Below are 14,291 nucleotides of genomic sequence, written 5' to 3'. Positions count from 1 at the left end.
AAAGGTGGAGCCAATAAATACTCATGACTACAGCAGTGTCATTTGTCCCGAGAGTTGTAATCTTTCCCAATAAATAAAACAGCCAGATGTCAGAGGGTGTTAGTGGGTTTTTTTGCGCAGTTGGAAAGGGGCTTTAGAGACCCCGAAAATTTCAGCAGCTCATGTCTTATTTAAAGGCGCTAAGCTCTCTCTGGCTCCCCTGTAGTTTGCACCCTGCATGTCTGCTTCTCTAACTGAGGAGGCCACAACTGCCACAGTTCGACCAGCTATTGGGATTTTGAGGCTCAGTGTATGTGAATTATAAAAGATTGTTGACATCCACACTGCATCCACACAAACCCACAGAGGGATAAGTTTGAGATAGCAAAGCTGGGGATCAGTGCTGCGATGATGAAACAGGCTGATGTGACAAAATATGTGTGTGAGCTGCTGTGGGGTATCTTTTTGTGATGTGAGCTGGAGGGGAGGCTACAGCTGTGTGAGAGGAAGAGAAAAGGCAAATAGGTAAAAGTGAGATTGAGGCAGAGGAAGAGACGGGTTGATAAGGAGTGTGTGGAGACTGGGGTTAGGGAAGAGGTGTGCAGGTAGAGAGAGGAAGTCCCACTAAGGAGAAGAAGGGACGGAGAGGGAAAGTCAGCTGGCTGTGAATAAGGATGATTGACAGATAGATGGTGTCGGGGCAGAAAGACTTAACTTTAGAAATGCATGAAGTCACAACTCACTGATACACCTGCACACTGTGTGAAGCTGCTATCATGCTCTATCATCGTGACAGAGGATTTGAATCTGAAGCAATGTTACAGTCTTGTCTGAAATAGCAGTATAAAGCTGCGGGCTAGAGCTGCTGTCAGAGCTGAAATTCTTTGATAAACAACAAATAAGTTACATTTTAGATCATCTGTTTATTCTTAGACTTGACTTTTTTTCTTTAATGTTATTTTTTTATTTATTAATCATTCAACAACAATCAAACTGCTGCATGAGGAAGTTATTTTTATAGCATAATGCTACTTTATTGGTATATTTTGTTTGTGTGTTTGTGTCAATCAGAGTGTTCCTGAGAGCCATCAATACCTACGCAGACACGATGAACCAAAAGTTCCTCAATAACGACGACTTTGAAGTGCAGGTACATGTGTTTGTGTGTGCTCACAGGCTTTGGCTCATATTGACAGCATCTTGTGTATTTTTCCTGTACAGCTTTACACATGGATCTATATTATCTCTCTCTACATCCCCTTTCTTCTTTCTCATTTAGTTGTGGAATAACTACTTCCACTTGGCGGTGGCATTTATTACCCAGGAGTCTCTGCAGCTTCAGCATTTCTCCCCAACCAAGAGGAACAAGATTCTGGCCAAGTGAGAGACGGGCCGTATAATTTCCTTATTTACCTCACCTACACTCCCTGCTCTAATGAAACACTCAGTGATCTGTGATCTATTTTGGAGTCTGCATTTACTGTTTACACTCCCACAGCTTATTAAAACCGTGTGATGCCTGTAGATAGACATTCCATTTAGTCCATGTTTGGCACAGATTAGTGCAGCATTATCTTTCCCACTGGGCTGTTCAGTTTCTGAAGGAGAAAATAACAGTATTGATCAAGACATCGTTTCTAAACTAATAGACTGATTTCTTTTTCTGTTTCTGTGTGTGTTTTTTCTCTTAATTTCAGATACGGAGATATGAGAAGACTCATTGGCTTTGCTATACGTGACATCTGGTACAAACTAGGTAAGACAGTCAGGTGTATATATCAGGATGGCCACAGGTCCTTTAAGGTTCAGTGTGTAGGATTTAGGGGAATAAATGGGTAGAAATGTAATTTTAGAAGTATGTTTTCTTTAATGTATAATTACCAGAAAATAAGAGTTATTGTATTTTCGTCACTGTAGAAGGAGGTGTTTATATCTACAGAGGGAGCAAGTCCTTGTTTACAGACATTGCCATGTTGCACTACATAACATAAGCCCTAAACGGGCAAACCAAACTCTGGCTCTAGCAAGGGCCATTCACGTTTTCATTTTTTACTCTGTGCCACCATAGTTAGCAGCCCCTTTACAACAAGCAGCATCAGAAAAAAACAGATTTTTTTCAAAGTCAGACTGCTTTATTCAGTGTTTTTACTGGTTTTAATCACTGAGTCCGTTTCAGAGAGGAAGAGACCTCTGCAGATAAATTGGCTCCTGCTAAAAACCTCCTGCACAATAAACGTTAAAATAATTCTAACCAGAAGTTTCAGCTTGTTGTAATCTGCAATCTGCACCACTAGATGCCACTAAATCCCCCTAAATCTTCCACACAGGAATGTCTTAAATACATATTTACTGATCAAAGGCCCTAAAAGGTATTAAATTGTCTTAAATTCATAATGGAAGGGTCTTAGATGTTTTTTACTCACTTCACTGGGAATTTCAAGTGTTGGCACTACAGGAATCAGCAGTTTTACAGGAGGGAAACACTATTCAAGGGAGGAACAGACTTTGACAAACCATCTGTTTGCATGCAGTGCCCCTATTTTTGGCCCCTCTATGCATTTAGATCACCCAGTGAAAAGTGTTGCATTTACGCCTTGCTGGCCAGACCTTTAGTTAGTTTATTTTTTCTGTGCAGAGCGTAGAGCACAGAGACCGTCATCAGTGTCATTTTACCTTATGTTCATTTTGAACTGACATCAGCGTGTTTACTTGATCTTGCAAAGAGTAAATGTTTTTTGTTTGTGTATGTATTTCCATTGCCAGTTTGGTCTTAGATTTCATTTAAATCGGTATTAAAAAAGTATTAAAAAGTCTAACATGTTTATACCTGTAAACACCCTGATGTAAGTGTAGTTGCCTTGCTGCATCTGGGTCTGAAAACATACGTGTTTATGCTCATATCAAGACATACCTGTGGGTGTAGGTGGGTGTAAAACACAACCAAGTGTCTGTAATTTGTTTGCGGCACAGAATGGCAGTAAGGGTTCACGATGTCAGTACCATTTCACAGACAGGCATCAATATAACATATCACTATAAATAAAATCCACAGTGTTTTCTTGGCAGTCATAGGAAGCTGCAGGGTTATAAAGACATGCAAGGTTATATTCTAGAGACAGGAAGTTCACATTTTAGAGGGAAATGCAGCTTGAACTCGAAAGTGTGGGTAGACAGAGACCCGTGGAAACTTCCTGAGGGCGAAAGTTGGAACAGGTGGTGAGCAAGCGAAAATGGGTCAGATGTGGTGTTACCAGCCTGTTTCATTATGTTTGTGTGTCTGTGTGTGTGTGTGTGTGTGTGTGTGTGTGTGTGTGTGTGTGTGTGTGTGTGTGTGTTTTAGGCAGTCATAAGATCTGTTTCATCCCTGGCATGGTGGGTCCCATCCTGGAGATGACTTTGATCCCAGAAGAAGAGCTGAGAAGGGCCACCATCCCTATCTTCTTCGACATGATCAGCTGCGAGCATGCACACTCTGGAAACTTCCACAAGGTAGAAACGCACACATACACACATGTGCTTTGTGTTTTTAGATGCAGGTGTGCAGAATTGGTCACACACGAAACATCTGTAGACATAAAAGCAAAAATTCCCTTTTGCATGCACAAAACACACACAGACGCGCTGGCGCATGCATATTGTGCACGTTATCGATTCCCTGTGTCACTGCATGTAATTAAAAGAGACACCTTAATTATGCTTGCATAATTGATTTCTTCTTCTATCTTTCCTCTCTGTTGTTTTATCCTCTCCTCTTTTTCTCCCTTGTTGCTCTCTCTTTCTCCCCTTCTGTAGTTTGAGAATGAGATCATTCTGAAGTTGGACCATGAGGTGGAGGGTGGAGGAGGAGACGAGCGCTACATGCAGCTGCTGGAGACCACGTAGGCCTGAGTTTTAGAATATACCACAATTACAGCAATCATTAAAGGGATACTCTGCCGATATTTAACCAGGCCTGTGTCACTGCAGTGTGGGAAGCATGTGCAGATGAATGTGTTTGGTTTCGTAATCAGGCAGATTGTTGCTAACGGCAAGGGCAGGGAGTCAAACACTGTTCCTCTGCATACACTGCGCAAAACACAGACCTGGTTAAAAATCAGCAAAATATCTCTTAATTGCTTTACAGGTTGACAAATGAGCGGTGACCAGACATCCAGAAAAGTTTGGTACATTCCCTAAGTACGAGCAGTTGTCCAGAATCCTAAATCCTGTGCTGTTTGTTCTGAAAATCAACCACTATAGCAATAGAATATCAACAAGATAAAACAATAGTCTAAATCGTCTGTCTGTGTGCTGTGAGACTCAATTTGACTTGAGCCTTGAAGGCAAAATCACTGAGGAGACCTGACTTGGTGGCAAGGTTATATTAAAAAAATGCTGTATTAAATGTATTGTGTATTTTGGAACGCTGCCAAATTGTCATGAATAATTAATAGCATAGCAGAGATACACGCAACAAGCTACTGCTGTCACCAGAATAAAGGAGACTCAATCCAAATGAGGATACCCTTTCATTAAATTATAAATTAGTCTCCATGACTCAGTAGGTCAATAGCTTTACTCTCTGAATCCGTGAGAATATCAAATCACTTATGTAGGCTATAAATCCTTCTTTTTGGTATTAAATGGCCTGCTTGTTGTTATACAAAAATATTATTGATTTGTTTTAACTTATCTATTGCACTAATTAGGTTGTCACAAATAACAGATTACTAATATAATTTGACCTGTTTTAAACCAGATGATGGAGAATGCAGTCGCCGCTAAAAGCAGTATGCGTGATAAAAATATTCAGGGGTTCAAGGAGGATTTATTATTACATGCAGCAAACATTACAGTGAAATTAAGCTGCCCTGACTTAACTGTCCTGATAAAAACAGCTTAAATTTTAATAAATACACAATAAAAATAAATAAATAAATTGCACTGACAAAGGAAAATCTCTGTCACTAACATCTATATAATTTAGATAAAATTGTGTGGAAGTTATGCAGATTTGTGTGTAAACCATCCCTATCCCGAAGCTACCCTGTCCTGAATTTCATCCATTCTTATCTGGTCACCCTTTTCCTACTGTATATAAACAAACAAGTCATGATTTAAGTGATAGTGCACTAACATATGGTATAGCATGATACAATAATGTTTTACATCTTGATTGGCCTGGCTTTGCTATGGTCTTTTTCACCCTTAGGAACTTTGGACTCATGGTTTTACTGAAATACATTCACAAAACTTGCAGTACTCAAACACTTAAAATCATGGCCAAATTCCTCTGATGAATAACTTGCTGTTGTCCGTCTGCCAGCCTACTGGACTGTGCTGCAGAGAAATCCACGCTGAGGCTGCAGGTGCAGCACTTTGTCGCCTTGGTGAAGGGACTCCTCATTCGTCTCCTTGACTACCGCACCGTGATGAGCGATGACAGCCGCAACAACCGCATGAGCTGCACTGTCAACCTTCTGGTAAGTCCTAACATCTTTCAAATCCATCGGTTCTCTTTGCCTCGACGAAAATGGTTTTGTGCTTGATCTGCATTACAAGTTCCTTCTCCAAACTAAGGTGTTCAGGTTTGCTATCTTAAAGGCAGAGTTCCCACAGTCATGGAAAACTTTGAAATGGAATTTCAAAATCTCATTTTCCAGGCCTGGAAGAGTCATGGAATTAGTAAAAAATCATGGAAAGATTTATAAAGTCATGGATTTTTGTTGTGTGGAATGAAATTGATTATTACAATAATCCTCTGGGGATAACCTTAACCTGGATAACTTAAGTTAGCTGTTTCAGGGTAATCATTTGGGCAAAATTCTTCCAAACTTTTAGTAATTGGTGTTAGTTCACATTCTTTTTTTTCTTCAATTGTGGTTATTATAAAATTGGTCTTAAATTTCAATATGAGTGGCTCTGAAAAGGCTTAAAAAGACTAAAATCCCACCTTCCTCAAGCTTTAGGAACCCTGTGTTGACTCGGTGCAGCCTGGTATTTTGTGCTGCCCTGATTCAACATTGCGATTCCGCATCGAATGTTAAGGCAAATCGACTCAAACAAATTTAATTTGCTGTTTGATACAAATGGAAAATTGCAGTTCTCACTTTCCATGTCTGACACTGACCGAGCCTTCCCCTTTAAGAATTAATTATATATGTGCTGTAGTGTGGCGGCATTTGTTACGGGAAGGGAGACTCTCCTCTGTGACTGTGTGTGTGTGTGTGTGTGTGTGTGTGTGTGTGTGTGTGTGTGTGTAAAAGTACCATAACCAGGCTGGCAAGTGCTGCAGACACAGCGAAGTGCATACTTTTCCAAAAAATAATTTTTATTATTGGTCCTTGAAAAGTTATGGCAAAGTTTTAGTAACTAATCTATGTACAGGACCACATAGGAAGTATGGTTCTTGATTTTTACCATATTGCTGTGAAGCTTTCCTCCTAAATAATTTCATCATATTTTTGTTTTCTTTATGTTTCATTGATGCTCTGCGAATCTTTCAAAATCTCCCATATGTTGTGAATCTTGCACACATGACCGTGGATTTGCATTTATTGACACTAACCTCGTGTTTCATGCACTGTACTTTGTAGCTGTAATATTGAACTTGCCAGCCAAGGTGCTGATCTCACACACACATGTCAACGCACACACCGACATCAATAAAGTCATTATTAATTGAAGGACTGACATAAGAAGAGACTAGTAAGCGAATTAGTTCCACAGGGACCTCAGTCAATAATCTCATTCGTACCAAAAGAGCCACACTGATGAAGCGATCATTATGCATCACTGATTTTATGTCCCATCTTTCACGTCAAGGTCTTTGTATCCTTTTTTCCACATTTGATTTGTATGCTGATTGATCTAAAGGAAAAGATTCATCTCTGTGTCTGGTCTCCGACTGTTTTTTGCAGAGGGTTGCATCAGCTCCTGTCTGCTCCACGTCTTTTCTCTTATGTGATCTCCTAATCAGATTCCCCCCCACGGTATACTCAAGTTCAGTAACGGATCCTTCTACCCACCGTGCCATCGTCTCCACAGCAGATTATATCAAATAATTTCTCCTTCATAATCCATTTTCCTTCCTTCATATCTACAGTTCTTATTTGGATTCTTTCCTAGAAATTTTCATTTTTGAAGACATTTCTGAGACGCTAACATTCAGGGAGATCAGTTAATGATGAATGGTTGTGTTTGTGCCGGTATCTCTAACGTGTTATTTCTCCATGAGGAGTTGAGGCTGTTGGCACATGGCAGAGGTGTTTAGCTTGTAGCCTGTGGCAGCTGCCCATTAGCTATTCTCTTCCAAGCTATAAAATCCCCTCTGCAGGCTAGCAGGCACCGGTGTTCTCTCCAAACCCTGCTCCCCCCCTCAGGCTAACTTCACTCAGGAACTACACACACATACGCTCACTATCACAGGTATTTGTTATGCTTCCTCATGCAGATGCACTTTCAAAGGAACACAAATATGCTTGTACACGCTCACAAACATACACACACACAGAGCTCAGGTTAAAATAACCTCTGGTAACCTCAAGCTAAATGTTTTCAGAGTAACTTTGTATTTCCATGGACAATTTCAGGTGCTGACAAAAGTATGTTGCAGATATCACCGTCACCATGTAAGATATTATATACAGAAACTTAAATAGAGACACCAAAGATGCATATGAGGTGATACTGTAGTTCTACTGCGGCTAAAGCTGGGCATTCATTGTACATATCGAGCAAATTTCTGATCCGATTCTTGAGCTGCACGACTCATTTTAGAGTCGGAGTGCGTTTCAGATTTGTCGGGTGTCATTTGCCTTGCAGTGTACAAGTGGAGATGGAGGACTGATCATAGCCCAATCAGCTGCCCCCCACTGGCAGATAAATAGAAAATAAACATTTTGGTTGACTAAAATCAATCAATTGTACAGTGTCGCCGATACCCAGTTTGTTGGTGCTGTGAACTTGTGCGAGTGTGTGCGTGTACATGTGCGAGTGTGTGCGTGTACATGTGCGTGTGTGTGTGTGTGTGTGTGTGTGATAGAGAACAGATACAGAGAGAAAGACTGAGAGAGTTGGACTGACCTGTTTTCTAAGCTCTTTTGGTGACGTCTGTCTTGTTATTGTGAGCTGTACCTCAGCTAACAAACAATTCTCCACCTGCCACAGACCCGGAGCTTTTAAACAAGTCTGTATTGACAGCTGTCAATAGCCAGAGCAATCTGTGGGGAAAGACTGACTTATTGATTATCTATTTTGAACATACAGCGTGAGCACTATTTTCGTGGTTTGACATTTAGACCACACTTGAGCTTTGGCTTAACACTGAAGATGATTAACTCTTACAGTGGGAGTTGGAATTAAACAATATTTCTAGACAGGCTCAAATCCTACAGTGTATGCTTGGCTGTACAGGTGCAGGAATAAGTCAATCAAATATTAGTTGATCGACAGGAAATTAAAAGGCCAATATTTTGATAATCGAATAATCGTTGAGAATTTAAGAATGCCAAAAATGTGCTGGTGCCATGCTTCTCACACACACATGTCAACACACACACCTACATCAATAAAGTCATTATTAATTGAAGGACTAGTTTAGTTGTGAGAATTTGATTATTTTCTTTGTCAAGGATTTTCTTTTTAAACTTTTGGTTTGATAAAAAATACCATTTAAAGAGGTTACCTTGCGCTTCTTGGAATTTCCATGTGTCATTTTTCTGCTTTTTTCTCACACTTATGAGGAAGATAATGGACAGTAATTTATTGCAGCTCTACTATTGATTGTGATGTATGTTCAAAAGACATGCAGAGGGTGTCTGCTACAAATAAAAACACCTGACCTTCATGTAGATGAACGGCCTCCAGCAGGAAATTGGCTATTGGAGTTGCAATGATGCAACCAATGATGTATCTGACCTTTGCAAAAATAAAGCAAAAAGATATAAATATGCAAACAGTATGGTTTGGCTTCACAGTGAATTGCACAGTAATGAGCTTGTTTTGTGTGTGTGTGTGTGTGTGTGTGTGTGTGTGTGTGTGTGTGTGTGTGTGTGTGTGTGTGTGTGTGATTGTGTCTTTTGGCTTGTGCTGTTGATGGGAGGTGGGGTTACATCAGTTCGTTCCACTCCTCTGTTCTCTGTAGATGTCATTAAACTTCATTAAACTGGGAGTTTGTGCTGCTTAACTAACAAGTGCGCATGCACACGATCCCACACATTTACACATACACACAGGCAATCAGAAGCATGCAGCCTAACCCACATAACACACACACACAGACAAACACAGACACAGACACACACACACACACACACACACACACACACAATCATTTAGACAAACACACAACAGCAAACTTACAGTCAGTGCAGCACTTCAGAACGATTTTTAAAATCTCTCCGTCACACACACACACACACATACATAGACGCACACACGTTGACTGGCACTAACCCGACTTCTCTCTTTGATTTTGCAGAACTTTTACAAGGACATCAATCGTGAAGGGATGTATATCAGGTATTTATGGGCTGAATTTGACATAAAATACATTCAAGTGATGCATATTTGTGTCTTGTAAATGCATGCATATGTGTGTCTGAGTGTGTGTGTGTGTGTGTGTGTGTGTGTGTGTGTGTGAGCATGTGTGGTTCCATAATCTGACAAGGGATTATATGACTCCCACTGAATTAATGTCAGAATCCACAGGATCAGCTCTTGGTCTGACTGGAGGGAGAGAAGGGAGAAAGAGAGACATGATGGGTGCCAGGGAGGGAGAGATGGAGAGACTGAGGGAGACGAGATGATGGAGAGAGAGAGAGAAAGAGAGAGCGAAAGAATACAGATCCTATCAAGTCCCACGGTGCATTTCTGGCGATGGCTTATGGACATAATTAGTTATCTGTACATGTGAATGTGAGCTCAGCTCTGTGGCTGATCAGCTGCCTCCGTCTGTCCTGTGGAGAGTACTGTAACATTCGGCAGACTCGCTATAACATTAGCAAACAAATACAGTTTAATGGAAATGCACATTAAAGCACCACTTACTGCAAGTGTTATATAATAAGCCAGAATGTTACATTACGCAGATCGAGCTATATGACTGCAGGCCATGCACAGATGATAAAACCCCAAACTAATTATGTAATGCCCCAGTGTGTGATTTATGGACCATGAAATTTGCATCTTAATTGCGTACATCTGTATTGAAAATTATACTTAACCAAACATGACTACTGAATATTCAGCAGCATATAATGCCATATTTACTAAACATTGATCTTTATCGTTTACAGTTGTTTTGGTTAGTGTACCAACATTCAACTAAAGGAACTTGAATAAACACCATTTTGCAATTTTGTAGCTCTGAGTACCACCTCCATTCCCTGTGTGCATACATTGTAGCACGCAAAAACTTTTTTAGTATGTATACTGACTTTTTTTTTTTTTTTTACACAAATTGAAACACCCTTCATACTTGATTCAAAACCCTCTTAAAATCTGGATGTAGTGTGAAATTAAGTGAAAGCTTATGTCACACTTAGAGAATGTAGTTGTCTACATTTATGGATTGTATATCAGGTATGTTTCTGGCGAACAATTTAAGCTCAATGGGCAGTGTTTCCATTCAGTGATGACGTAACCTTTATTTTACTTAATTAATTAGAGGGCGACATTAGATCGATCTTAAATTAAAAGACTTAGAACTTCCTTTTTCCTGTGTAATAGTCGTCCTAACACCCAGGTACAGAAGAATAAACAAAAACCCTCTTATGAAATTTGACTTTTAATACGTGGTAAAAAGATGCTGAATTACAGAGGGCAGTACAGAAGGAAGGGTGGAGACAGAGAAGGTGAGACAGAATGAAGAGCGAAAGTGACAAATAGAGAATAGTAAAGGTTCAGTCGAACAAACAGGCTCAGTAAGCAGAAGAAGGTGCAGATTGACTTGGGGGAAGCACGAGAAGGATTGAATGCTGCTGCACACTGTCAACAGAAACTGGATTGTCCGAGCCAATAGAACATGCGGACTCCCCAGCCAGAAAATTAGTTGGTTAAAGCTGAGAGAAGGTTTTTGACCCTGCCACCATGTTGAAAACACCTAAAACTTAGTGCGGCCCACCAGCTGGAGCAAACTTTCTGATTTTACAACTAAACAGTCACTATAATATGTTTCTGAAAACATTTTACAAGAGAAAATAGGCAATGTAGTAACAGATTCTTGATTCATATTTGATCAGCGCTGCCTAGTTTGACAGTTTGACCGCAGTTCATAAGCAGCAATTGACATGATTGACATCTGTGTTAAAGACTCCTCTGCTCTGATTGGCTGTTTTCATTCAGCTGCAGCCGAATTCCACTAGAAACACTCTGAGGATGAGGGAAATGTTTTGTTTTCATTAAATCTCATACTGCTGTGAATGTACTGGCAGTTTCAGCAACAAAAGTTGTTTTTATAAAAGTTACTGACTGTAGCTTCAAAAGAAAGTAAAGAGAACGGAGAGATGAGATGAGGGTACAAAACAAAGAAATCCAGATCCTTAAACATTTAGCCAGACAGAATGAACTATTGACCTCAGACTGCAGTCACACTGCACAAGCACAGAGGATTGTTCATTAAAGAGCATCTGCTGAAGAAGCCACTATTTTCTTGCTTTGTCATCAATGCCTGAAAGTCCAGCCTCTGGCCATGTGGCAAAATGTTTTCTCCAGACAGAGGGAGATAGATACAGAAAAGGATGAAATGCTGTAAATGAGTACCTTGGTTCACTAGCAGCCCAGTGTTCCCATGTTCCTTCTTGTTGGGCCTATAAAACATTATTGGTCTACAAAACATCCGTCAGACTGTTATATAGATAATTTGCTCAGTTTGCTTACGTGTGTTTGCATGTGTGTGTTCTTTCTAATGGCCTTTCTACATTATGCACATGTTTCTGGGTGTCTAGCGCTCAAAAAGCTGTAGGTCACCAGGTGCCAAGGAGGTGACCAAAGGAGCAAAGAACTACCACATACTGTCCTCTAAACAGTGGGGGAACAATGTTTTGGCCCAGAGACTGTTATCGTTATTTTACAAGACAAATGGAGCGACGATCATAAATAGACGGAGCGAGCCATCCAATGATGGACCAATCAGGTCACAGTACAGACTGACGTCACTCATTAAATTAAGAATCCCGTCATGACACCATTGGCCCAAAATATACATAGACAGAAAATATCATTTTCAAAATGCAATTTTAATGTATACATTAATGTACACAGTAATAATGACGATAAGCTGAACATTTTTACAGTATTTTCATCTTCAGAAAAATGTGAATTGCATTGAATTGTGGACCAAATAGGTGAAATACATAAAACCCTAACGGTCAGATTTTGTTAAAGTATCATATGAATGACCCTATATTGTTGTTTTATTCTAGCAAACATTGACTGCTACTCTATTTTTACAATTCTATTTTCACAGATTTTTCTTTGCTCTTATGTGCACACTTAATCCCAAATTGTACAAAGTTCTTAAATTTTGAAAAACATGAACAGCAGGGGACAATTGATCTGCGTCTGTCTGATGTAAGTTTTGAAATATAAACTTTTAAATAAAATATGAAGAATTTTAAAAAATATTTTTTTTCTTGTTTTGTTATGTTCAGGTTGCACCTTGAAAACAAAACAACTTTCTCCTAGAATCTGTCCCTTAAGGAGAAAGAGAAGAGCAGGGATTAGAGAAAAATAATAATTATTTAAATGTTAAGTAGCAAATAAAGATGAAAATCAGCAAAGAAGAAACATCGAATAATAAAATTGTTCCTTGGAGAGAGCTGTTTTTTTAAAAATGTTTTTTGATCCTTATTTATCTATGTTTTTATACGATCAATTATTTTTTCACTAATCCCATCTTCTCTTTTTTTTTCAAGCTCCAATAAGACTTTTATCAGATATTGTACAAGTATTTACCTGTGTATAGCTTGTCTTCATAAATACAATGTGCATGTCAAGCCAGGTATAATGTTAATTTTCTATAGGATGTTTTCTGTCCATTTATATTGTAGGCATGTGGTGCCATTCTGTAATTATTATGTGCAATATTCTATTCAGTAGTGATCTGTGTCGTGACCTTATTGTTTCATGTGGGTCATCCAACCTATTTAAAACACTCTCTATCTTTGTCTTGTAATATAACCTGATCTGACGAATCGTTGCAGGTGTATACGACAGTATGAGGGAGGTCTTTGCTATTTGTGTGTGCTCTGAGTGTGTATGTGTGTGTGTATGTGAGAAAAACTTAGTGAGACCATGACACACTTGTGATTAATGCTGCTTCATTTGCTTCAAGTTGCCCAACAGTGGCATCTAGTGGAGTGATGTGTAAGTTGCATATTACATTAAATTTGACCTCTGTGACTTTGTGTGTGTTTGTTCACGTGTGAGCTCAGGTACCTTTACAAGTTGAGGGACCTTCATCTGGAGGGTGAGAACTACACCGAGGCGGCGTACACACTGCTGCTCCATTCTCGCCTCCTCAAGGTAGGACACACACACATATATAAAGAGATATTTTGTCATTTTATTGCTTTGAACCAATGTCTAATCACTTTGTCTGTCTGCCACAAATGTGATCGTTTTTTATTAGCTGATAAATGGTTGCTACGTCGCTGGCCTCCAAATGATTAAGCTCTGAGGTTAGTTTATGGCATAGCATTGGCCACTGTGGTTGTATCACTATGGTGATTGATTCCCTGAGCGTGTGTATGTGTGTGATTTTGTGTGAGCGTCAGCACTCGCATGTGTCTGAGTGTGTTTGACCTCTTTTGTCTCTTCATCTCTTTTATGGGACACTTAGAGGCTCACAGAGAGGGACAGAGGAATAGGGGCATCACTCCCTCTCTCCTCCTCTCTGTCTTGTATCGTTACATCAAAGCAGTTGAACTCTATAACATTTTTTATAATCTCCATTCATCTCCAGTGTCAGTGCTGTCATGCCCGTTTCACATTATTGGACAGAGCGGGCTGTAACGCACTCTAATCCTCTTTTCCCCCACAGTCCTAAGCAGATAGGACAGATCCAGTACTATAAGACAGTTTTTGTAGATCATTGTGTTCTTTTTGTTTGGTTACTAAATGAATTTCTGTGTAATTTATGTAATGGAAGATTAACTATTGTCTCATTTATATAATAAATGAGCTTTGTGCTCTTGTTTTTGTGCATGCTCTGCTCGTGACTAATATTGATTTATTACAACAAAGAAACTGTAAGCTTTAAGTTCTTCTCCCCTCTTGTTTCAACATCATGATTAATGGGACAGTAAAAAAACAAAGTTGGTCTCGTTGGT

General features: G+C 39.6%; 1 protein-coding gene across 1 annotated transcript in view; it reads left to right on the top strand.

Moving 5' to 3' along the window:
• The window catches only part of LOC121948484 (dedicator of cytokinesis protein 2-like), a 137,369-nt gene that overhangs the window by 108,363 nt on the left and 14,715 nt on the right, over positions 1–14,291 (top strand). Inside the window, exons 30-37 of the mRNA XM_042493882.1 lie at positions 1,051–1,129; positions 1,259–1,359; positions 1,677–1,735; positions 3,320–3,468; positions 3,772–3,857; positions 5,285–5,441; positions 9,440–9,480; positions 13,395–13,485. Coding sequence (XP_042349816.1) covers positions 1,051–1,129; positions 1,259–1,359; positions 1,677–1,735; positions 3,320–3,468; positions 3,772–3,857; positions 5,285–5,441; positions 9,440–9,480; positions 13,395–13,485 — 763 coding nt within the window. The remainder of the gene's footprint in view (positions 1–1,050; positions 1,130–1,258; positions 1,360–1,676; positions 1,736–3,319; positions 3,469–3,771; positions 3,858–5,284; positions 5,442–9,439; positions 9,481–13,394; positions 13,486–14,291) is intronic.

Source organism: Plectropomus leopardus, chromosome 9 (genome assembly GCF_008729295.1).
Source record: "Plectropomus leopardus isolate mb chromosome 9, YSFRI_Pleo_2.0, whole genome shotgun sequence".
NCBI classification, from domain to species: Eukaryota; Metazoa; Chordata; class Actinopteri; order Perciformes; family Serranidae; genus Plectropomus; species Plectropomus leopardus.
The sequence above is the reverse complement of the archived record's forward strand: the minus strand, read 5'-3'. Positions and strand labels throughout refer to the sequence as shown.